We start from the raw sequence: 26,539 nt of genomic DNA, 5'->3' as shown, positions 1-26,539 counted from the left end.
CAATCAGGCTAAAATATATCTTGTATTAGTACAAATATATACATACATGCATATATATATATATATAAAACAAAACAATGTCAGCTTTTATTCATACCAGTTAGTTCCCTTCTGCTATTCCTTTTACAGATTCATAAGGATATTAAATTATAATATCAGGCCATGTATTTTTCCATGTATTCATAGGTCAAAGCTTTAACACATCCTGCCACACTGTACTTTGGATTTCATGCCCACACTTCATTATTTAGCTCATCAGCTATTTTCAAGCATCAAAGGACTGTGTAACATAAGAAAAAGAACAAAAAGGATCAGTAAGAAGAACAAGGAAGGCCTAAAGCCGTATGTAGCATTGTAATAATCTTGCATCTCGAAGGGAACTATGCCTAGATCGGGCAAGATCAGTATTCAAAAATTTCAGAAACTACTTGGTGTTTAAATATGTTCCTTAAATAAAACCTGTGGTGAGGTGAAGCTTAGAAGCAATGAAAATTTTGGATACCATTTTGTCTGGGCTGAATTTTCCTCAGGAACACATTTTGAAAGTCCACAAAGGAGCTGAGATCAGAATTAGTATAGAGGGCAGTTCAGGAGAGTGAGAAAGTCTAAAACTAGTGGCAGATGTTGAATTCCCAAAACCTTGCTGTAATAGGAACAAGCCAGAAAAACCAGTTCTTTAGCTTATTTTGACCCTGTTAATCGGCAAAAATGTTATAGAAAGGCTAAAGTCAGATTCTTCTTCAAGGAAATAGGAAATAGTTGTTTCCCTGTAAGGCTTATTGCCCTAAAATTTTATCCAATCTGGTCCAGGAGCACAGTACAGAAATCATAGTTCTGCTTTCACTCCTTCAAATAAGTTTAATCCTTTAACTAGAAGATAGCAATGCATGTGGACTATTGCAAATTAAAAATTACAATTAAGGCATTGCAGTACTTCAGGTTTAGTAGAAAAAGAATTTGAAGCACATATACTGCCTTTCTGGTAAAAATGAAGCCTTTTTTTCCTCATTGCATTTTTTGTCTGGGAGAACTTTTGTGTGTTGGTTACTTTCAAAATGAAAACCAAGCAAGGAAGCAAACAAACCAAAACTATAGGAAAACCGTGTTTCTAGATGCTATGTCTGGCTAAGGTTGGAAAAAAAACTTAGTTAAAGCAAGACTTTTAGGATTCAAACTATTTCATATGTTCTAGTGGAGTCTGCAAGCTATTATAAGCTTTCTCTGTAATTTTTCAATTATTGTCTTTTCCTAGGATATTACAAACTATTTTTAACTATTTTTACATATAATTAAAATAAGCTCCAGCATATAAAGTCTTGCTTTTAAGGTTATTTGTATGAAATAAAATGAGCAGAATAAGTATGCTTTTCTTCCCTCCAGACCTTGTTTAGTCACCCTTTTCTACCGGTGAATACTGCCTTCTGTTCCTTTGCCTACAACTGGGTAAAAAAACAAATAGAAAGAAGCAGTAAATCTAATTAATATACAAAAGATGAACTAAGCACCAAAAGGAAAGTTCCAGGTCTTGTGGAGGTGAGAATTTCTACATAAATTCAGTCAGAGATTCAGTTCTCCAGTGACTTACCTGGACTAGGCACTTAGAAGAGGAATTGAGGAAGAAAGACCCTCTCATACACACTTTCTTTCCTTTCTCTGGGCAGGCTACCTACCATGTCAACATCCACAACTATCTCAGAGCATGGAGGCAGACAGAAAACATGGAGGAGAAATAGTCTAAGCCTTACATCAAACAGATCCCAAGATGATGGGCAACACTACTGGTTGAGTAGTAAATTATTACGCCCTTGAAGCAATGAGGAAATGATGTAGATGTTTTGCGCCTGAGGTGTGTCTCTGGGACATCGTGCCTCCTTGTGACTCCCACTCCCATAATGAAGGTGAAACACCAACCTTTGCTTCGGGCTGTGCCCAAAGGCATAACCTACCGTTCAGAAGCACATTCAGACTTTTATTTCTGGCATTAACTGTATGCAGTCAGCCAAGATATTGAGTGGGAGAGAGTGTGTCAGTGGAGGCCCTGCCCTCCATTGTAGTTGTGCTAGGCAAAGGCTGACCAGTATTCAGATATTCCCAAATCGGTTTTGCATCATTGTACTTGTTTGTGGGTTGTTGAGAGGTCTGGGTCTCTAGTTCCATAAAGATACAGACGACATTTAGCCTCACTGCATATTTTTGTTGCTGCTTTTGCTTTCCCAGAGTTGGGCTGAGCTTAAAATCTCAGTGAGGCAGATAACCAATGCAAGATGATAGTGTGTAGAATGGGCTGCAGAAAACTTTTTGTTTATAAGACTTATTTTCTAAACTATTGTATATTCATTAAAGCATTCATGATTTGGGCCATGGTCTTTCGATCCTGATCTGCTTCCTGTGTGTATGTGGTTGGGGAGGCTAAATTTATTTTTGTATCTATCTAGACTTTTCCAGTATTGTCTCAGATTTGAACTTGGCTGTGAATGTGCATGTAGTAGTATATCTCAGGGCCGTTATACAGTGCTGCTACTTACTATGTCATGTATGTGGAAAATGCTTCTAGGAGTGTTTGATTTACTCTATATGTGGCCAAATAAAGCTTTAAAATAATGTGAATACATTTGCTACTTGGAGTATTCAGGAAATATCACTTGTTTGACATAATTTTCTACAAAGCTTCTGTGGTGCACCTCTCCATTAGATGAATTTTACAGTGCAAAATATGTCTGCTGTAAACTAGGAAGCATGTGTAGGCTTCTCATTTGCTTCAGCACTCATTTCATCCTGCTGTTTCTGTATTTCAAGGCTACTGGATGGCTTGGGGCAGTCATTAGGAAGTCCTACACCTTAGTATCTACTGTATCACTAGCAATTTGCCGGACAACCTGAGTTGACAGTCACTGGAGGCAACAGTGTGAAGGCCAACACCTAATGGAATACCCTATATTTTACAGTTTGCATATCTCCACCAGGCTAAACTGTTAAACGTTGGGTCACATTGTAAGTCTTTTTCTTGAGGAAGTAAAGTGGAGAGTGTTTCAGATAACCTTGTATCTTCTTGTGTTAGTAATTAAAGAACTTCCAGGGTACAAACAGATACAATTAATAGTGAAATGAGCAGCCAAGAGCTTCCTGAAAATGGTTATTAAATCTCCACACATTCATATTACTGTAGTTTATTCAGCATGATTGTCAGGTACAAGCCAAAGATCATGAAATGGCTCTCTGCTCTCCCAGGTTAATGATAGGCTATGGCCAATAGAACTCACTTGTTCAGCAGAAATACCAATATTCACGTGTCCTGAAATACAGAAGGTAATGAAATGTTAAATAATTATGCACAGTGGTAGGTGATAATGCAAGAAGAGAGATGTGTTCCTAACAGGTTAATATCTGTGCACTAGTCTATTACAGCAGCTGGAGAGCAATTTCCTATTCTTTTGTCTTGGCTATGGTTGCTAATATCCCCATTTTTTTCTGATCTGTCTCACTTTGATGTCAAAATAATTATTAAAAAACTAAGTACCCCCATTTGTCAGATACTCTTTATAGGAAGTCTGTCCACAAATATGAAAGGGTGAGAGTGAATGACAAATAATATACTGTGTACCAGTTTGTGCAGATCAGCTAAAATGCCGGCAGAAGCCCACACAAAAAGAAACAGTTATTTGTCTGTTAATAATCCTGTCACAAGGAAGAGTGTGTGTGTAGTTATGAAGTGTGAGTAATTTTTTAAAAGTGGCCCACTCCACAAGAGCCTGCATAACAGTTAAATGTGGTTTAACAACAAAGACACTATGGTTTAATATCCTCTTCTGGTAAATTACTGACCAATTACTAACATATACCGAAAGAACACATTGCATCTGCCAGTGTTTATTCAGGGGTTTGGGTGCTTACTTTAAGAAATGCAGTTATGTGCTTTGTCTGATTTCTGTGTATTTTCTCCATCTTCTTTTGCAAATATGCAGAAAAAGCACTCACTGGCATTCCTGTGTATCTCTTCCACAGTTTGAGAAAATGCTTCTCCATCCTAGCTGCAGATTCCCCGAGTATACCTACGTATGTAGGTGTACATACACTTTTACACTATGACTTTAAGGTAAAGGTTTGAGTGTACCTGAACACCGAGATCAATGTGCTTTAAGTTATCTAGGCTTATCAGGGCAAAATTACTTCATTTGAAGTGATTTCAGTCAAAATCTCAGTCCAATTAGAATATTTCCATAATACTCATCTAAAGTTATGTTAAAAAATACATTGGCTTAGATTGCGGTCTTTTGAGCCCTTATTGTGTAAAAGCAACGGGGGTGAAACATTGCCACTTTAAAGGGTTTAAGTACATGGTTCTTAGCGCTTTTTAATTTCTGCTGTAACAGACCAGGTAGGCACTCGCCTTTCTTCAGTGGCACTTATTTCTTTATCTGCTGTTACGTTTCCAAATTCTGACTTGACTATACCCTCAGATGAGTAGGAGGGCATCAGAGTTTCGGGAGAAACAAAGTTTGCCTCTGGAAAAGCAAAAACATGCTACAGGTTTTGCCTCAGGATGTTTAAGTTAGTTTTAAAATGAAAAGCCAGTAGACTGAAAAGAATAGGTGAACAGTGACTAGCATGTATCTGTACTTACTATTGTTTATGCTATAAGACCCTTTTTTATTTGATCAATGAGTAATAGAAGCAAAGCTAATAATTTTCTAATGTTTTCATTGCAATTTTTAGTTTTAAAAATTTTAATGATCATATAAAATACTTCCTTTTGTTGCCTTGATCCTTTTACTATTGATGATGTCCTGTTGTTCAAGAAAATAGGAATGTTCTTGTCTAGAAATGATTTACTCATGTTGCTTTTTTCTGTTCAAAAACTTCTACCTGACAAAATCAGATTGTTAGATGGCTGTGATACTCATGTATGCAATTTGAACTATTCTGGGAGTGGCAGCTAAAAGGATTTTGAACAACAAAGTCTATTAAAGATGAGTCCTCATGGCGATAACTAAACCAGCTAAGAAATCCAAAATTAAAGTTACCTCTTCACAAAATTCAATAAAGTGTGCTAATGGGACAGCTAAATTATCTTGCCTTCATTACTAGCTGCTCTTAACAGGCTCCTGAGCCATCCTACATGTGAACCACAGCTGTAGAAGACATAGTCAGCAGAGTCTAATTGCCTAATGCAAACAAAAGCAATTCAATATCAGCTTCTGACACAGATGCAGATTTCAGTGCGTATCACGGAGGAAGCAGAAGTTCTGCAGTGTCACTCCAGAACTGTGGCAGAATGTAAAATAGACGAGGAAGACAGGATGGCAATGTATAATAGCTGATCAGAAATCAAGAGCTGGAAAATTCAGTAAGAAGCCATTTTCCTATAGCATACAACAGCATGAAAAGCCACCCTCTTGAAACTAATGCAGTTCTAGTAAATTAAAATTAATATAAATAAGAAAAAATCAAAGCTGTATATATTGACTTTTGAAGCAGAATTTCCTTTCAGGAGAATACTAGTAGTAGTATACTAGTTTTCCTGCTAGTAGACTACTAGTTTTATCTGAATGAATCTTGCCTTCACCTTAAAAAGAAGCTGTGATTTCATGAGTCCTAAGAGAGTTTGCTGTGAAAGCATGATTCATCATATCTGCAAAGATACACACTTCCTCTTTAACATGCAGGAGAAAGTAAAAATCCACAAAAAGGAGAATTCGGGTTATTTCTCTCCCCTATCGAAGTCTGATAGTGTTATGTGCTCCTTCAGCTGTAGAACTGTAATAACTGGACAACAGTATCATAAATCTTATAATAAAGTGAAAGGGAAGAAATGGCAAATAAAATTTCTTTCTGTTGTGCCTGCCTCTGTTCTTAGCTTCAGCCTCCAGCATTACAGAATCTACCACCGCTAACCTTCTGTGAGACAAGAGATTCATTCCAGATAGAAGAATCAGTATATAGCTGAGAAAAAACCCCCATGGCTCCAGGCCCAGCTTATTACATACCTCTGTTTCTATTTCAGGGCATTTCCTTGCTGTTCCACCCAAAAATAGCTCATCCAGAGTCTGTCTCAGTGTGCTCTTCTTTTGCCCTGTGCTCAATCATGTCCCTGTTTTTTCATCTCGGGTGTTCCCAATTTTCCTTATTACTCACACTGCTTATACTATGGCTTCCCTTAATACCTAATACACTCTTACTACACATTCTGTGTAGGTATTTCATTGTTGAAAAAGAACATTGTGATCATTTCTGCATCCATATCCTAGAGAGACAGTCACCTTTCATAGGCAATGCCCTGTGATTGTTCAGTGTTTCAGGAGAGCAAAAGCAGAACAAGTACATCCCCACTGTCGTTGGTAGAAAGGATCATACTCTGTTCTCTTTTCCATAGCAGCAGAGAAGCATGCTGCCATACAGTGCGTTTCCTGGGATCTCTCTGTGTCACTCCCTGGTACATCCTCTTCACGTTACGGTTAGTAATAAACCTCTCAGCGAAACAAAAATTTGTCAGAAAATAATTGATTTCTTGATCCAGAAGATCAATACTTTTTGGTTTCTTTGCCACTGAAAGTCCTGAGAGTCTAATCTACCCCTCCACACTGGGGATCCTGAAGTGTTAGTACAGGTTTCATGGGTCTGCGGCTACTGGGCAGCCTGCAGACTGAGTGTACCCCGAGGACAGGGATTGACTCCCACCCAGGTTTGCTGCCCAGAGAAATTGTCATTCCTGTCAATTCTGATTAATAATTTGTTAGAAGAATACTGATAGCTACATGAACTTTAAATTCCCTGAGCAGCTGCAGGGCACCTGGGGCACTTTCCTTAGAATTTCAGGTTCTGAAAATACAACTAACTAAATAAAATGTCAGACTTCTTCAGACCAAATATAAACAAGAGTAAGCAAACCCTGCTTTTCAGTGAACTTGACAACTCCTTGTACTTAACACCTTCTTCAGCACAGACTGTGTTTTAGTAGAAATAGTCTAGACACAAACATTTTAAAATTAACTCAGTCTCTGATTTGCTAAACCTTAGCTCACTTCTTTCTTCATATGTTACTCTACCAGAATAACAAGTTGTACTTGAGTAGAGACCTATTGTAAATTGGAAGAATTATGTGTTGTGTGTTAGGAGGTTAACATTCTGAATTAATACAGTGTAAGTTTGTAAGTTTTAATGGATTAGTACTGAAAAGCCAACACTCATGGCAGGAAAAAAAATAGAAAACAGTTGTGCTTTCGGATTCTTTTTTAGGGCAAATTATTTCAGCATTAATAATAAATCAACTCAGAGTAAAGACAATTACTATTTTGCATATGGTGACCATTTCCATCTTTGTTATTTATAGTGAAATACAACTTGAGTGATTTTTAAAGCAAATTCAATGATAACTGTAATTGCAACAGGACTGAACTTCTTGCTAGAAAATTTTTTACTTGAAGATTGGTGAGTGATGAAAATATTAAAATGTCTGAACTACTGATTTTGAATGATTCAGAATCAAATTATTTATTTTGAGCAGTACTTTTCACTTTGCATTTGGTTTACCTGATGTAAAAAACTGAGGCTAAGTAACTTGGAAAATAAATTTTTAAGGTATTTTTGTCTAGAGTGGAGAATTTCAGGTTTATTGGCAATTACTGTGTTTTCCTTTCTAAAAAATGTGTATGATGTTTTATTGTGATTTCACCAAACCAATACTTTTTTTGCTTCGATTCTAGTGATACAAACACTGAATGAAAAAAAAAAAAAATTTGCGCTGCTCTAACTACATGCTTAGAAAATAAAAGTATAAGCCACAAATGCAGCTGAATTTCATAAGTTTTATCAGGCCACAAACAGCAGTCAGGCTGAGAAAAAAGCAGCACTTCCGAGTGTAAACAAAGGACATAATAAATGTTGTGAAGGTGCAGTTTGGCATTACTCCTCTCTACAATGATGGCAGCCCTTAAGTCTGAAAGAAAATTGTACAGATACCAGAGTATCTGGCCGGAAGGAGTTATCTATTTCATGATAAAATTAGGCTTCTGAACTAATTCTGAACTCATGCTTATAGTTTGGATTAGGATGATCATTAAATTGTTATTAATTTTGGAAAATCCTGATTGGTGGATTAAAAATTGTTGTGAATTATAAAGATCTGAGCATGAAATTATGTTAATGACAGTAATATAAACTATGGCTAATGAAATAATCAGATAGGTAATGTGCCCACTCTAAACAGTTCTTTGACTGTACCAAACTTGTGACCATGTATTATGAAATGGAGACTTCTGTCACTCCCGGTAAGTCTGTGACAGATTCAACTAAATGAACCAATACGTCTTCTTCCTTATACTCAAGATCTTATATGCAGATTACTTGCAGTGATCATGTCAAATTGCAGATGCAGAAACAAATATAAAACATTGCTCAATGATGTGCATCCTGTGGTAAGAATGTAATTTTTTTTCTCCAAACAGTATAATATTTGTACCGTAACCTCTAGTTCATATTTATAAAATAAAGTATCTGTCCTTAAAAACTCTCATTTTGGCTGAGCTTTTGAGGTTATTTCCTTAACTGTGCTAAATCAATTGATTTCATGTAGGCCACTTGGCAATTTCAAAGAATTCTTGTAACTTATGCTCATTCCTTCGTGTGTGTTTTTAAAATGTTGGATCTTTCCCTTCTTCTGTTGTGGGTTTTTTTTAATTTTCTTTAGCTATTGGAATTAAATAACTGAAAGCAAAATCAATCATTTCTTAATAGTTAGATTAAAATAATTCTTTTTCCTTTTCTCAGTTTTCAATTTCTTGTTGTGTCAGTATTTTATTTGTTCTGTAGTCCTTATAGAATCTTCCCATGTATAGCTATACTCTATGTTAAAAAAAACAGAAGCACAGAAAAGCTCTCTCACAAGTGTATTCAATGCCAATAAAAAAAGAAAAAAAGCCCTACTTTCTAGATACTTTTATGATCCCAGGGAGAAGAATACCTAATTCCACAAGTAAAAATACTGTTGTCTACCTTCCCAGAATCCCAGAATAACCTTTTGCTTTTCTGTCATGAGCTATCAATTTGCTTTAAAAACGTATTTTCTATAGAAAGTATTTTAATGATCATGTTGGAATCTACATACACTTTCTGCTAAAACATTTCAATATGCCTGATAACAACACGACTTCTAAATGATAACATGCAGGAGGGGAAAAAAAAATCCTACAAGTAAACAGATTTTTTTGCTAAGCGTGTATTCCTCACTCCTCTGTCATATCTTTGGTGGAGTAGTCACTGTATTCAATTTCCTAAAGCAATACAATTTACAAAGACCCCCAAGAGGGAAAAGAATGACTGAGATTATATTAAGCTTTGTGTTTGATACAGGGGAAGTTACTCATAGCTGTAAGGAAGAACAACATGGAGAAGTGGCTTTGTTGTTGTTGCATTTGTTACATTGCCAAGATTAGAGTTTACTGACGATTAGAATTCAGTTTGCAAACTACAGCAATGCCTTATTTGATCTAAGATAAGATCATAGTCTCATCAGTTCAAAAGAAAATACGAGTCATTTTTATATAACTGTGAAATTGCAAGGAAATTTAAGATTTTGCAAATAGTGTTTCTGATAATGATTTTTCAGCTGATATTGTTTTCTTGGTAGCAATTGATTGAAAACTTTTGAATCTGTAGAAATTAAGCCTGAATCTCCCTCCTTAAGAGAAGTAAATGTGTATAGCACTCCCCAGTTAAAGATGCTTTAATTTCAAATGCATTTAAACTTAAATTGTAATAACTTCCAATTTAATAGACTTAAAAATATGCAAGTGGTATTAAGTTACAGAAACTAGTCAGGGAAAAATAAAACTGTGACAAACTTCAGAGGAACTGACTTAGCAATGATGAACATCAGGGTTGATTAAAGTATTTGACTGGGGATAGGGAGATCGGAACTCATAAAACTAATAAAATTGTAAGTAAATTCTATCATCCTCAGCACAGGTTGTATGTAAATAATTTTTGTCAACTCAGAAAAAACCAAACAAAAAACAACTCTGACAAGCACGTAGCAGTAATAAGAATTTTAGAATTAAAAAAAAAAAGGAAAAGAAAAAGAGATGGTGTATGGAAAAGAATAAGAAAATGACGCAACTTGAAATTACGATTTTATTTAGAATATTCTGTTCACTATGTGTAACTTCAGTCCACATTCTTCTCGCTTAATTGTAAGACTATCATTGAGATGGCTAAATTATGAAAGTAGATCCCCTTAACCCTACTTTCAATATACAAAATGTGAACAGGCACCTGCAGTAGGTAATTAATTATTTATTTTGGAATGTCTTGAGTTTCCCTATGGACAGTCTTTCCATTGAACACAGAATGCTGAAGTGAATAGGGTCCTAACTTCCGTGAGGTATATAAAGTAAAGTTAAATTAACCTGTATCCAAATCTGAAATACCAAAGGGATAGTTCAGAATAAGGCGAGGAAGCTGGGAAGCACAGGGGAAAAATCTTGCATCTAAAGAACAAGTGGAAAGAACTATATGCTTTAAGAGGCAAATGAGTAAGAGGGTATATGTAATTGTATGTGGTAAAATAACACAACACATGAGGCAGAACCTTTTGTTCTTCCTATCACATAACAGGAACAAGGAAATATTCTGTGAAATTGTGGGATAATAAAACTCATGAACAGAAAAAAAATTACTCAGTCCATAATTACAATCCTAGAAATCAGAGGTGGGAACAATAAAGACTTTAATCAATGATCATAGATGCCACATTATTCTAGGCAAGTAGGAAAATCACTGAATGCTCTGATCTGTAAATCTAAATCCCTTCTTTTAATTTTTTAATAACTCTCCAGGCTTAAATGCTTAACTATTTTATGAAAATGTCTCTTGATTATACAGAGCCTAATCATTCCACATATTGTGTAAACTCAACCCCTGCTGATGATTTTAATTTTTTTTTAAACAGTATTGTTCATACACTACTGCATTCTATTTCAGAAACTTTCTGACCTTTCAGAAGCCTCTGGTATAATGAGAAACTGACACTGTTTAGCTTCTTTTTCCTTTATTAGATTATTTTCTAGGTCATGAAGTTTCATGTTAAATGTTACTGATCAGCACCACTTCTAGAGCTAAATGTGATATGACCATAAGAATGTAAGAAAAGTCACCCTGATTCAAACTAGTCACTCTGACAGTGGTAAATACCTGATGTCTAGTAAGGAGCTCAGGAACAGGATTTGTATGCATCTGGTATTTTTTCCGGGAAGGAAACTGTGTATTTATTGCTGGAGTTTTGTTTGAATCTTTGTTTCCAATTTCAATTACAATTTTGAGCAGCCTGCAGGTTTTGAAGGTGCCTTGGAAGTAGCTAACTGGGATTGACTTCTTTCTCTGTAGATTATAGTCCAGAGAATATCAAAAGAATTTCAATGACTTACTTCTACTGAAGTATTTAGGGGCCTCTTCCTCTTCCCTCTGTCCCACAGCCTACAAACTATCATAAACATACGCCCATTGATATTACTGAAAAGTAAATATGATTTTATAAATAGAATCTCATATTAGTATCATCAGCTAAATTATGATACACCTATTTACACATAAAGAGAGTAAAATTTAATCAGCCGTAATTTATTATGGGAGAGAAAGAAAAGGCATTTGCTCAAGAGAAAAATGAGAAACAGAGATGTTTACTAATAATTCTTGTAATTCTGTCACCATTGATAATCATGAGTATTCAATCTTATCTAAAACTATAAATACTGGTATAAGTAAGGAGATGATATGACATGCAATTTGATTCATCCTTAAATCTAGTGGTCAGCCTATAGTATTCAAGGATGCAGTACCCTTACGCAGTACATAGATCCAAAATAATAAATTAATGCAATTAGATCATTTGATATATAGCACAGGTATTTTTTTATCTCACAGTTTACATTTCGATGTCTGTGTTTTAATGCCACTAAGGTTATAAATAATGGCTTTCTCAAAGTGACACAACATACACATTGTGTCATTATCCTTTCTCTTGGCAATTTGAGACCTCTGTGCAAGTAGGGCCAGAAAGCCAATTTCTTTCCTTTGAATCGTAAATATATCATCCTTGAGGTTCAAGAAGACCTCTGATATAACTAAAGAATGAGAACTGTAATATGTAGCTTGTATTCACATCTGTACTGGACACCAGTTTGTAGTGGATTATATAGTCTGTGTATGGTATGCTTGCTTACTTGCTTGCTTTGGAATGTCCTTGTTACTTCAACATGGCCACGGTTATTTTCATCCCTGATCTGACATGGAGGAGTGTCACTAGCACAGAACATGATGATGCAAGGTGATGCAAAATGATTTAGGAGAAACTATGACTTTACTGCCTGACCCCATATACGGACATAGTTGCTGTACAAGGAAATAGAGAAGTAATCACTTGTAGCTTGTGTGGTTTCTTTTAGGTACAGAATACTGCACTGTTGAAGTAACATTTGGGTGACATTTAGTTAAAAAAGAAAGTAAAAAGGGGCATGTATAAGTAAATTAAGGAAGTTTTCAATTTGATGAAGAGGAGAAAAAAGTAAAGCGTGTGGAATGTTGAGATCACAATCTAAAATGTTTTCAGAAAGAGTAGGAAAAATTATTTTACTGAATCTCCATAAGGAAAGTGTTAGCTGTACTTCTCAATGATTCCTCTTTTCACAGTAAAAGTTAAATGAAGTATAACTAATAAGCAGAAGTAAAAATGAAAAGTTTAATTATGCACCATTTCCTACCCTGTATTAATATACCAAGATCAGTAAGTCTGTAAATTTCTTTAGATACCTGTAATAATATTTGATGGTTGCTTTGCTAAGCACCTGATAACTCCAGGGATCACAGAAGGACAAGGTGAAGCAAGACATTTATGAGATAAGAGGCACAGCGAAAGTTAGAATTTTGTTGATGCTCAAGAATGATGTTGATTTCTCAAGTGTGGCATCATAAAAAAACACCCTTGCAGGGAAAACTTTGGGGAATATGTTTGTAATTTGTGAGCTACCCTGGCAAAATCTTACTGCGTTATTTCTTTTTAAATTTATAGTAGGTCTACTGTTTATGATGCATCAAATATGGTTGTAGGAGGAACACTTTTTGGCAAAAATCAATAATAGACTTTTCCATTTCAAGAAAATTAGGCTTTTAATGAATAAAACTACAGCTCTATTTTTTTAATAGCAGATTTTTTTTAATATTAAAAAAAAGTTTCTTCTGTAGAAGATGTAAGATTAGAGAACACAATGGAGTAAAAGCATCCTAGGTTATTTGCTTATATTTAAATTCAATTGAATGGCTCACCATTGCCAAAAGGGAAAGATTTTTATGCTTTGGCTTGTGTCTACTTGTTCCTCTTTTCCCTGCTCGGGGACAGATGGTCCTGATTTCTTCCCTTGACCAAGCTGTGGAGCTTATTGGACCTTCAGTGCACCAGCTTACTAACTCAGTAGATAGTCCATCAAAGAATACCAGAATAGTTATGAGAATGACGATGGGGATGGTTCTGTTGACTGTTAAAGCCAGCACAAGGTAAGTGGCAAGCTGTAGTTGTGAAGGAGCAGAAACAGATAGCAGCTGTGAGGCCCGCCCATTCCAATGATGAGATCACAGACTCACAGAATGGTTGAGGTTGGAAGGGACCTCTGGAGGTCATGTAGTCCAACTCCCCTCTTCAACCAGGGTGACCAGCGACTTACAGCTGGTTGCCCAGGACCACATCCAGACAGCTTATTAATATCTCCAAGGATGGAGACCCCATAACCCTTCTGGGCAACCTGTGCCAATGCTTGGCCACCCTCACAGTGAAGAAGTGTTTCCTGATGTTCAGAGGGAAGGTGCCGTGTTTTAGTTTGTTCCCACTGCCTCTTGTCCCATCACGGTGTACCACTGAAAAGAGCCTCGCTCTGTCCTCGTTGCAACCTCCCTTCAGTTATTTATACACACTGAGGAGGTCCCTCCTTGAGCCTTCTCTTCTCCAGGTTAAACAGTCCCAACTCTCTCAGCTTTTCCTCATAGACGAGGTGTTCAAATCCCTTAATGATAGATGAGTTCTCAAAATTTCTGCTTCTCAATGATGAGATGTTAGGTAAGCTCACCACATCATTTGAAACTACAGACTCAGTTCATTGAAGAAACAAAATAAAGCTTGATGTTTATTCTCAAATCCAATTCCAAACTTTCTCACATATCTGAAAATTTTATAGGAAATCACAGTTCTTCAGCCTGGTCACAGAGCTTCAACCTGATCACAGCAACTTTCGCTCACTGTGTGATTTTCCCAAGCTGTCATAAACTCTGATTTAGTTTAAAATTCAAGTATTATGAAGGCCTGTTTTTAAACAGAGTTGCTGGCTCTATGTGTGGACAGCTAAATATATCAAAAATTCAAATAGCTGAACCTGTTGAGCTGACGATTTTTGGAAGATGTGAACCTCATGAAAGCTGATTTTATTTTAACTCAGCATAAATGTCTTAAATTTTTTAAAGCTAATAATCATGGGGGAAATTTTGCCTCCTTTATTAGTGTACAGAATGCTGCAACAGCATTGCTGTTCCTTCAGACCATTATAATTGGAATTTTGTCATGTATAAGCAGCAGACTTAGAAGTACAGAGATGATATTCATATTTTAGGACATGCAAATGTTTGCCACAACTTTATGCAGGAATACCACATTCTCAGTGGTGTGTTTGTCAAGGTGCTAAGCTATTATTTGTAGACTGCAATTATCTGTGGAGACAACTACTATTGAAAAAGAGGGGAGAGAATCACACTGGAAGGAGGTCAAAAGAGGAATACCTGAAGGTTACAGCTTTAGGGTCCATTGTTTAATATTTTTGTCAATGCTTTTGGCATCCACAGCTGATTTGCTGATCATGCAAAATTTGGACTCACCAAGCATACAGAGCAAGATTGTATTGAAAGGATATGATGACACTGAGGACTTCAGTAATATTAACATAATGAATTCCACGCCATGAAATGAAAGATGATGCAATAGCAACAGAATAATCATCAGTAAGCTAGAAGCTCATTCATTGCAAACCAGTGGAAAAGGGTAGGACTTAGGTATATCACTTGATTTCAGGATGAGTATTATGATGGATTCTGGGATGTAGCCATTAATTCCAAATACCATCCTGGTGTGTTTCAGGCCACATGTTTTAGAGGTGTTGAGGAATTATTGTTGCCAGCCTACAAGGCTTAGTAAAACCTCAGTTGTGTGTGTTCTGGTGAGCTCTGCCCAAGGATTAATTCAAGCTCCTTTTCAAAGAAGGACTGCTCAGGCAGTTAGGGAAAGGAGAGCCTGTCATATAAATGCAGACTAGCTTAGGTTAACCTAGTTTAGGTTGAAAGAAATGCTGAAAGGGAGCATGATTACTTTCATAGGGTGAAAAATATCGGAAGAAGAAACAATGGTAAAGGACAATGCTCACACAAGAATAAATAGGTTGTGAACTTTCTGATGAAATATAGGTTAGAAATTATGTGAATATTCCTAACCAGTAGAAAGTATTTGAGACAACATTTTCAAGCCAATGTGTGGTAAATTTTTGCATGAAATACACAATGTGATGCCTGTAATCCCAGGGGATTGGATTTAGTGACCAGGGCAGCCCTTATAGTCTCATCTTCCTGTCTCATCCCTGTTCAGTATTATCAACATTTCCATGCATTTTTCTTCAATTAAGACTAGGGTGCAATACATAAGCTTGATGATGTCCTGAACTGAGATTAGGCTGATGAGGACCTTTCAGAACAAGCACCTCAGATTGTTGTGTCACCTCACTTCAGGACTACAGTGGGCTGAAAGCAGAAATGGCTTATCAGAAGATCCAGCAAGGAAATGGATGGATAACAGTGAGACTGTGCAGCCAGGGGGCAAGATTCTTGAAAATTCAGTAATAACAACTGTGATCAAGACTTACAGATGTCAGAAATTTGTCAAAGCAGATTGATGTAGTTAATTATTAAATATGATAGTGTGAAATTATGTGCATGTTTAGAAAATGCCCCCCTTCCTGTTTACACATTTATTTACTGAGCTTAGTCAGTTAGTTTATGGCTGCTATTTCGGTAATGTGGAAATGCTTGCCATGTCTATGCTGCACCTTGTGGCCTTTGAAACTCCAGGGAGATAAGCAGCAAACCAGTTCAGATTCTCTCAATGCAGAGACCTTTTCTAGTTCAAAGAGTCTATGTCACTTTTTACACCAGCAGCAAAGGACCATCTCTTCCCATTCCACTGCACTACTGTCCAATTGACTAAAAAATATACTGCATTCCTTTTAAATTGACATTTGAAATTTCACATGCAAACTTCTGCAAATTGATTGTAACTTCTAGGACATTTAGTGCAAAGATTTGTGTGCTAATATAATAAATGTTTTTAAAAGCCCAGCCTGGCTGAAAATCAGTTTTCAATTTTTTTCTTACAAATTGAAGTTTCAACAATTGTTTTAGTTTTGGTGCAGAACAAGATTAAATCAGGACCATCTTAATTTCTTCTGAGTCATAATCAATATCGGGGCATTCACCTGAAATATATGAGATTCAAGATAATGTCTTTGCACTGAATTAGGCAGATCATTGATATTGTCATCGGCTCTGAAGTTTTTCCTTACCCTGTGTCTTTGGCCAGCAATACAATTCTGATCATGTGAAAACTTTCAAAAGAAAGATTCATAAAAAATATGTAAGTTCTGGTTAAATGTTTTAGTATTAGTAAACTGGAATTATCCAACAAAACTCCCCACCACCTCTAATGCATCGTTCTTTAATATCTGCAGGTTTTAAACTATGCATCAACAACAAGGAAGTACTATTATTTATGTCTTTTTTGTTGATCAAATTGCCATAATCAATACCTTAAGACATAAATTGGGTTGGCAGATTTTGTTTGTATCGTAATTAATTTGATTATTTCACTCTTTGGCTTACCTGATTTAAGTTCAAAGTAACTGCTAATTATTACATGATTATTGTGGCACATCAGCCATCTTTGTCACAATTTAGGTAAAAAAAAAAAGAAAAAACACAAAATTTTGCTCTCACAAAAATCTCAGCTGCCCCCTAAAAATATTTCACAGGAAAACTCCTTTTTGTGTAACGACAGAGGAAAGACTTAGATTGGGCGTTTTGACGTTAGGAGGCATCCTGAAGGTAGGAGGAGCTTTAGACAAGCGTTAGAGCCAAGAAGCTCCAGGAAGCTCCATCCCCACAGGTTAGTGGGTGCCCTCAAGCCCGGGCAGATTGCAGGGTCGCTCCCTCTGCTGGAGTAAGATTCGAATTGCAACAGGTAAGTATATTTACTGATGTTGCTGAGTTTTCACTTACTCGTTAATCCACCCACCTCCACCCCATGGCCTACCAATAGAATCAAGTGTGAATCACTACGTGACAGTGGCTGCTGCCAGCTATGCAGACCTCAGCACGTAATTTATGAACCTCTCTGATTCATTCATCCTCACCCCAGTGTTCATTTTGTTCACTTAAACTGGTAGTAATGTGTGTGGGACGAATCAATAAATTGCTTCCCAAAGCAATTTCAGAGGTTCATATTCATCATGTTGTAACATAATGCACTGCAACATTACTCAGTCTGGCAATATTTGTCCAAATCCTTGCAGCATAAATTTGCACAACTGCACTTATTTCACTTGGAGAGAAGCTGGAAAAATGTCAGCTGTTCAGGCAAGTAAATTCACTAAAATTCGTATGGTTCTGCATTCATCTGCACATAAATAACATTAATTCCCACCAAATCATAGAGTTGTATTGGTACAATACCATTCACAATAATTACTGTTCTATTTAACTACATACACAGTTGGAATTATGGCATAAAAATATATGCTGGAACTATATTCCTTTCAAAATCTTACCTTAGCCTATCTATGCATTTAATAGACATTGATATAAAAAGAGTGCGTTTCCCTGAAGAAAGACAGGAATGATAATAAGTAATTTATGATGGTTTATGTTCCATCAGGAGATTTTTCACAGTTCATGAAAGTTCTGGATTCCACAAGAACGTGCTTCTTAGTTGCACCTCAACTTAAACAATTTGTTGTAAATGCTAATATTGAAAGTTAATTGTAAATTCTACCTCTGCGTTAGTACAGCTGAAATGCTGTGTGTTCTTTCTCCAGAAAACTAATATAATTTTAAAGATTCCAGTTTATCTGTTGGGGTGTTTTTTTAACTGAAACTGTCTTTTACTTCACCTTTAAAAAAATCCCCAAATAATCTTTACAGGATATAGATCATGTCAAGGGTGTATAAGATAATACTAATTCTCTTCTCTAAGAAATTTTTTGCACAACATTTCCAGAAGCAACAAGGTCTGAGTTCTTTCAGTTGAAAAAAAAAAAAAAATCACTCAGGACACAGAGCCATTATTTAACAGTACATGGAAATCTTCCTTGTGTGATCTTTTTGGAGAGTCAGGAAGTATCAACTGCTGTGTGATCTGATATCTTTATTGCAAACATAGCACTCAAGTTAATGCTTTTTGTTACTGATACAGAATGAGATCATAGGAAACTACATAAGGGCTTCCATTAAGAAACTTCAGAAAAATGGAGTCTAGGAACAAATATATAAATGCAAATGTATTCTTGTACACCTATATAGTCTGTACACGAGTTCAGATATATTCAGTGGACTGTTGATTTAGCATGTATACATGTGCCTACAGGAGATTCACGATCGCCAGTTCCTTCCTCTGTCCTCTCTCTGTCATTCTAGTATATTAATGAATTGCACAAGAATTCACTGATAAGTACAGTCATTTGATAGCCAGACTACTTAAAAAGATTCCATGAACAGTTGGTTGATAGGACAAATGTCACAGATACACCTTGAACCATTAACTTGTTATTGTTAAAAAAAAAAAGTTGGTATTTTAACAGTGTTGTAAACTTGTTCTGAGAAGATTTTGTGACAAGCAAAATTATGCACTTTGTAGCAATTTGGACAGAGGCCTTAAAAAATCTTTACAAATTCTAAGATCCTCACAACATCCCCTTAAGGTAGGTTGCTGGGCATTATACTTTCCACTAAGGAGCATATAAACATTAGCTTGTTAAGATGGTATTACCAACATTTTTTGTTTGCTAATACTGGTTTACCTCCACCAGCAAACTCAGAATTGTCATGTAACATGGTTGCTGTCATCACTATTGTCCTGAGTAGACCATTACTTAAGGATAATCAGAGGCATGATCTTGGCTGCAGCTCCTCCAAGTGAAGTGTAAGTGTTTGCTTATCTGTAGTAACCATCTGTGTAAGAAGGCTTTCTCATTTTTCTAGCACAGCTGCAGGTACTCTTGGCCTGTAACACATTTGTCCTAAAGCATGGTTCGTTTCAACACTTTCAATAGTAAGCGTTATTTCTAACCCAGTTATCATTTTGTGGAACTGTATTTGGGAAGAATCACATATATATGATGGGACACTGTGGCATTTGTGGTGCCCTTTTATCAGCTGCAGCTGAAATGTTTAATTGTGATGTGATGGGACTTGGAACAACTTGTGATGATAAAACCTGTGCTGACAGCTTGTCTCTGTTAAAGTTTGTTGTTCTCCTAATATCAGCAAATGGAACTGACATCAACAGTTAGGAACTAGTACTATCCACAGGGCTCAGCGACAGGTTACACAGATGATCAGGGACTACTTCCACCTGTAATTCTCTCTCTATAATGGTAATGCACAAAAAAGTTACTCTCACACTGGCCATGTCCTTCAGGTCTTTGCATACAACATTTCCTAAATGTAAAGAACATATTTTGCTATCTGTCATGCTTCCTAAAAAGAGTTGCCAATTCCATCTTCAGATTGGCTCCTAGTTTAAAAAGTTCCTACATGATTTATTTTTCCCTTAAATAATGAGGAAGCAGGAGAAGTTAAAAAAACAAGATGTTTCATTGTTTGAAGAGAGGGTCCAACACAAGGCCTGCACTTGCTTTGAGGCAATAACTGAATCTTCAGTGCATGTCTCAAGAGAACTTTGCTCATTGAGTTCCTCAGATAAATTAGATTATTATGTCATAATGCTAGACACCCTTTATAACAACGACATTCCATGCAAATTCATTGTTTTAATTAACTAGTTAATTGATTTATAGAGCATCTATTCTTAGCTGTTTTCCCAAGTGATTGAAATAATCATAATAATTCCTTACTCTTCCAAACATTTTAAAAGATACCTTTATCATGTTTGTTTCTGAACCCTTGATAATATCAACTGTCAAGGAAGTGAAACAAAAAGGTAGCAATTTTCCACAGAAAGTCATGGAAGCAGTGGGCTGCACATGTGGCCAGCTTGATCGCTTCCGAGCAACAGCAGAGGACAGGAGCTGTTGCTGTGGTGTGCGGAAAGGTGCACCCAGCTCTGCGTTCTGAGAGCGCGCTGCTTCGCTGGGTATTTATTGCAGGCGATGACTGTCATGGGCCCCCTTGCCTCCAACATACAACATGGACCGTCCAGGATATCAGGCAAGCGTTACCAGCAAGAAAGAAAGCTTCAGGGCGGCAGTGAGAACCTGCTAAAAGGTTAACGTTGTAACTATAAAAAAAAAAAAAAAAAGAAAAAGAAAAGAAGCCAGGCAGTGTTTTTAATATAGCACATCTTAACAAACAGCTGCAAGCAGAGCTAAGCGGAAAGCCAAACTGCGGATGTCATTTCCCCGAGCACGGTGGGAAGAGGTGCTCTCTGGTGGACAGAAGGAAAAGTTGGCCTGAGAGATCTGCTGTATCTTCGACGAGCTAGATCCCAAAGCGGTCTGAAGCTGAAGCACAGGAAAGAGAGCGTTTCCTCTGTGGCAACCGGCTAGGATAGTGGGTGTGAGGGAGGCAGGTCGACCCACCGGGCTGCGCATCCGAAGCGCCCGAAGAGAGACTTGCGGACCTGCTGCTCACCCGGCTCCGACCTGAGCACGGACCCCGGGCTCCGCCTCGGACGTGCCCGCGGATCGCCCCAGCCTTGGCTCCTAGGGCCAGCAGCCTAAGGCCGCTTCTTTCCACCCGCTGTGTGCCCAGAGCCGAGCTGGGGCGGCGGACACCCGCCACAGCCCGCCGCCGTCCCCTCGGCGGAACGGAGCTCCCCTGCCGACCCCGGCAGGGGCTCAGCCGGGGCACCGCTGTCCACGCACCGCAGCCTCCGCGGGAGCGGCGAGAAAGCTCCGCCTCCGCCCGTTCAGGAACACCCTGATAAAGGCAGGTGCGGGCAAGCGGCAGGACCCCAGCTCGAAGCATCTGCCTGCGCGCAGAGCTCCTGACCCCTCCTCGGCCACCCCGCGCAAGGCGGCCCCTGAACCCGCCGGTGCAGCCGTGGCGGCGGGACAGGACAGGACAGGACAGGACCCTCCCCGCCGCCTGCGGAACGCGCCGGTGTCCCGCGGTCCGCAGGCTTCGGTCGCGCCTCTGCGACGGGACAAGGACCTCTGAAGAGGCGGGATTTCTCCGGGAAGGAGAAGCAGGGTTTTGTTGTGTGGCTTGGAGATGAGGCAGGTATCTGGAGTGGGGTTCCTCATGGGGCTGACGGCTCTCCCAGCGGCGCTGGGACAGAGAAGCTCGGCAAGCCCTATAAATAGCAGCCAGCCTCAAAGCTTTGCCATCGTCTCTTTCAAATGGGATCACGTCAAGGACCCTTATATCATTTCACTCTGGATACTTGTGGGCAGCTTGGCCAAGATCGGTGAGTCCAGAGTTATATATTAATACATGTCCTCTCACTTTCCCTTCCCCCTTCCCCTTCTCCCACCCAACATAAATGAAGAAAGCTTATCAGAAGTCCACTGACCCGTTTTCAGGGGGTTTACTGTACTCTGTCCCGATTTCATAATAATGCCCTACATGCTGCTTAGCAGTGTGATTTTCACCTACTCCAGTGGGTTACCTAGTTCATTTTCAGCGCCTGAGACTGTGGCTTCTTCATCTGACTCCTTGCAAATCCTTGTAATTCCTTGAAACCTTGCATTACTGTTGCTCCCAGGAAAAACTTTTTACAGAAGTGAAACAGAAAATTGGCCTTGTTGCTTATACAATACCTATTCCATTTTATGATATGCTGTTCTCCTGACTGTGGTTCGTAGCTATCTTAGCTAGCACGATTAAAAATAAACACTGTAAACTGCACGTATTAACCTAGCATTCTCTGCTTTGCAGTGCATTGCTGAATTGGTGAAAGAACATAGTTTACAGAGAAAGGTAATATGTGTTATCAGACCATCTGATGCAGCTGAAAAAATACAAGCTTTAGAACACACAGAATTTTCTTAAAGAAATTGGAATTGGTGAAAAGCAAGGACTTAGTCTAACTTCAGTGTAGTTTAAGTGAATTTATATGAAATATCTGTGTCTTCTGATCTGAACTTTGCGACTTTTCCAAGAGTAATCTTACATTAATATAACACTATTTGCTGAACTAGAAGAGTCACTGTCTAATTAGAATATATTTTATTTGCTTGATGCTATTATTTTCAGTCCTTTTACCTTTGGATATAAAAACAGACCTCCAGTCTGACTGACACGGAAAATGTAATTTTTGTTTTTTTTAATAAATCATCTCCTAAAATCAGCTTAAACTCAGAAGGTATAATCAGCTGAAAATCCTTCTAATACTTTTCTGTAGTTGTACTGTTAATACTAATTTGGGATATTAGTATAGCATTCCATAGATTTTGCATTTCACAGAGAATGGAAGATGTAAAAAGGTACACTTAGGTATATTCTGTCTAGCACATAAGCTAAACACAGTAATACTTGGTTAGAAAACGCTGTTTCCAAATCCAAACAAAATGTATTAAAAATGAGGAAGAAGTTGTGTAGAGGTGATATCATAAAGCATTTTTCAGTGATAGCTGCATCTTGGGTTTCACTTGCTTAACCATAGGTACATAACTAAATATCTTCATCTGAATCACGGTTGGACAACACTTTGCAAATAGTTTGTGTTCAGTTGGTTGCTTCATTACCTACATTACATAAAAATACAGTTTTGTTTTAATTGACTTTTATTGGTATATCAAGTAGAAAGAACGGGAAAACAGATACAGGAAAAAACAGTGGCAATGGTGAGTCCCTATAAAATTCTGCTAACTAATATACAGTTTGCCCATTTGAACCTTATTTTTGAGATACTCTTTTAAATAAATATTTACCCTCTGTGTTGTTAAGACTTTGATGCTTTGTACATGTGCCACAGTTGTACAGAGTAATATTAGTGCTGCACAACCGTATCAGTGCTGTCTCAGGAACTCAATGAAACTAACAGGAAAGTTAAGTTGTGCTATATTTAAATTGCCATGGCCTGGATTAAGATTATCTTGGATTAAGTGGATCCATGTTACTATGAAGTCCTCAGTATCAACTCCTGATAAAGCACTAATTGTCCCTGGAGTTCAGGAGCTGAATGTTGCTGGTTCTGTTTTAAAATTCTTTGCACTTCTTTCACAGCTGCACAGAGCATGTCACTTACTAGTAGACAGTATCAGTCATCAGCTCCATAATTTTTCATCCCCAAAGCTCTCAAGCTTCGGTCTTTTCTCTCTTCACATTTGTAATTGCAATCCCGTACTGCTCTGGACATCATTGTCTCTGAAGAAGTAATGGACAACTGCTGTATTCCACTGAGAGCCTATAAATGCTCCTGCTTTCCCCACCAGTCACAAATAAAACAGAGGAGCAGAGATGTACACTCACTGTTTAACAGCTGATTAGTAAAGAAAACATGATAGTGTTCACATAAATCAGTGAGAAAGAAGGCTGACAAGCTAGTTTTTTTTCAGTTCTTTATCTGCCTTAGTGTGTCAAGAGTTCTGGAAAGTAGACCAGAAATCTGTCAGAAGACCTTGAATGGCAAAAACTCTGTGCTGGATCAAAGAAGCTTTATATAGTCAAAAAGCAGACAGAAAAGAGCCAAGGAACAAGATACAGAACATCTGGCCTTGTATTTCTTGCTTTACTGCCTGAAGGAGGACAAAGGTAGTGGAGTCAAAATGCTGGTTTTGCTGTGGGTTTTGCAGCAGGGGAAGTGCTGTGCTTACATGTGCAAACTTCTCCATGCCTGCAGAGGCTGGGAGAGCTATTTTACTGGTGGATGAGAGGCAATTGGGTCAGCAAATGGTGTTCTGGAAATTGCAGTTGGTAGCTGGAGATGAAAAGTGTATGAGAATACTTTTGTCTTCTCTTGAATTAGAAGAACCTTAGGGGTTGGTAGGTTTCTGTTTTGTTGGTTTTTTGGTTTTTTTTTTTGGTTTTGTTGTGGTTTTTTTTTTAAGTTTCAATTTATGATGTTATATGGCTTGGGGAACCATACATTTAGTAGGAGATTCTTGTGGCTTTTCTGTGACTTGATGTTCATGTTGTGTACATTCAGAATGTAAAATGATACTGACAAGATATTCTGTAACAAACTATTCTATTGCTTAAGCATCTCAAATACATGAAGACATGCCTAGGGTTTTGGGCTTTGTGGGAAGGAAGCTGCTATTTCATTTTATTTTTTTTCTTTTCATGCAAAGAATATTTATATCTCTTGTGCAAGTCTCAGTATTGCTACAAATGAAATTGTAGAAGAAGAGTCTTCATGCAGTTGGCTTTCATGCACTATAGGAAATAAGTTAATTTGTCTGTGTCTACTATAAAACTTCTGATGTATCTCAGTGTACTGTTTTACATACTATAATTGGTTTCATTTGACCCTCTTCACTTGAAATGTTCCAGCTCTTCATTCTAAGGTACACAGTGCTCCACTTTAACTAATGATCTTTATTTCCTCTTTTGATAGGCTCTCTTATCACTACAAATGAATATCCTTATGGGGTAAGACCAATAAACTACTTACAACACTTACTAAGCCAGAAAAACATCTTATCTACATGAAGAAGGTACATGAGGTACAGTTGAGAACCCTCCTCGTGGACTTTAGGTGTCCGATTCTTGGTACCTCATTTCTCCAGATGAAGCAAGCAATAACAATGAAAAAAAAACCATGAATACATACATGTATGTGTATAGACAGTTATAGATTAGGGCATTTCCTAGTTTAACTTTGTTGATAAAGGATGTAATAGTTTTAATCGACATACTTGCACAGTATAGTTCTAAGATTAAAGATACATGCACACTGACCAGCCTTGCACATGCTTTTTAAGTTCACTTTGTTACGTGATCTCCTCCTTGTTTATATGTCTTTGATAGATCACATCTTGAAAATAACCTTTCAATAAACAGACCTGTAGAAGATACAAACAGTGGCAGGAAAATCTGCTACAGAAAAAGTCTCCTACCCAGAAGTAGGAGGGACATCAGAAAACAACTTCGGAAACAAGTAGAAGGAACGGAATAAAGAGCTCAGGAGGTAAAAATGGACCAGAGAAGAAATAGTTTAAACTCTGAATATTCCATACAATTTTTTCTGAGGATATTTCTGAGGTCAGGTCAAAAAGTTAAAGCATGCTTTTTACTTGTATAAGCTGTACGCTTCTATACTTGCTCAAAATCCTAGGAGACGGAGTGAATGTATTTATATTTTCATTGGAGGTAGTGTTGAAGAACTTGTAAAATTCCTGCTTGTGGTTTAAACCCTTTTGTGTACTAGAAAATTTTTCAGAAGAATAGTTAATTGCTTGTCCCCAAATAAAATTTAAAAACCCTACAAAACAGTCTTTTTGTCTGTTAAAGCCTCCTGAACTTACTCAATGTGGAGCAGATAAGCAATTGTAAGAAAGGGTGGGAGAGCAAGTGCCTATGAACAGGAATGAGGAAGGATACACAGCCTTCTCATCATCTGTGAGTCAAACCTCTTGCCAGCTGCTCTTGTTGGTATAGTTTATGCTGAGTCTAAGAATGCCACAAAAGGTGGTTTTTTTTTTTAAAATGTTTGTGTAGTTGCACACAAATTCTAAAGACTTTTATATTAGAAATCTAAGAGGGAGTGAAATTTGAATCTAGGGCAGCTGGTAAATCCGTCTTCAGGAATGCCACAATGCTTTGGAGGAGAGAGAAGTGATTCAATAACAATGAACAAACACTTAGGAGAAGACTGGCCTAGTGGTATCCCAGAAAGATACTGTGTCAGATGGACTTGTAGAGCTCCTGACACCCCAGGAGGACATGAGCTGCAAAGCACACTGTATCTCTAAGCTCACAGAGATGCGGGTTCCTGCAAGTGCTTTAGTTTCTGCATGCTCAGGCCCCTTCGTGTTGCCTCAAACTAGCCAGAGAAAGGAGTTGTTCAGAGTATTTTGTTAACACAAACAATTGCTGTGGAGAATTTTAAGCATGTTAGGTATGGGCTAGGGAAGGAACTGTGAAATGCAGGTCTAACAACCCATCCAATTTAGACTCCTGGGGCAATATTTTCTTTGAAGAAATCAACACCCCTCCTTCCAAAGCAAACTGTCAAAACAAAAGCTCGTTTGACTTCCAGGTCTCTCCTCCTCGCATTTTAGCACTAGCAAAAAGTGTCAATTACTTAGAGAAAGTGATTTAGGGTATTGTTTTAGTAAAAGCAAAAAAT

The 26,539-nt window shown here is 37.7% G+C and overlaps 1 protein-coding gene across 2 annotated transcripts in view; it reads left to right on the top strand.

Moving 5' to 3' along the window:
- Positions 1–21,292: 21,292 nt before the first annotated feature.
- Positions 21,293–26,539, top strand: part of SLC9A3 (solute carrier family 9 member A3) — a 55,078-nt gene continuing 49,831 nt past the window's right edge. For both annotated transcript variants that reach the window (XM_075416993.1, XM_009943970.2), the window contains exon 1: positions 21,293–21,712. In XM_075416993.1, the coding sequence (XP_075273108.1) occupies positions 21,517–21,712 (196 nt within the window). In that variant the 5' untranslated portion in view covers positions 21,293–21,516. The remainder of the gene's footprint in view (positions 21,713–26,539) is intronic.

The sequence above is a fragment of the Opisthocomus hoazin genome, chromosome 3, assembly GCF_030867145.1.
Source record: "Opisthocomus hoazin isolate bOpiHoa1 chromosome 3, bOpiHoa1.hap1, whole genome shotgun sequence".
Lineage (NCBI taxonomy): Eukaryota > Metazoa > Chordata > Aves > Opisthocomiformes > Opisthocomidae > Opisthocomus > Opisthocomus hoazin.
Note: the sequence above shows the minus strand (reverse complement) of the source record. Positions and strands in the feature narration are given on the sequence as shown.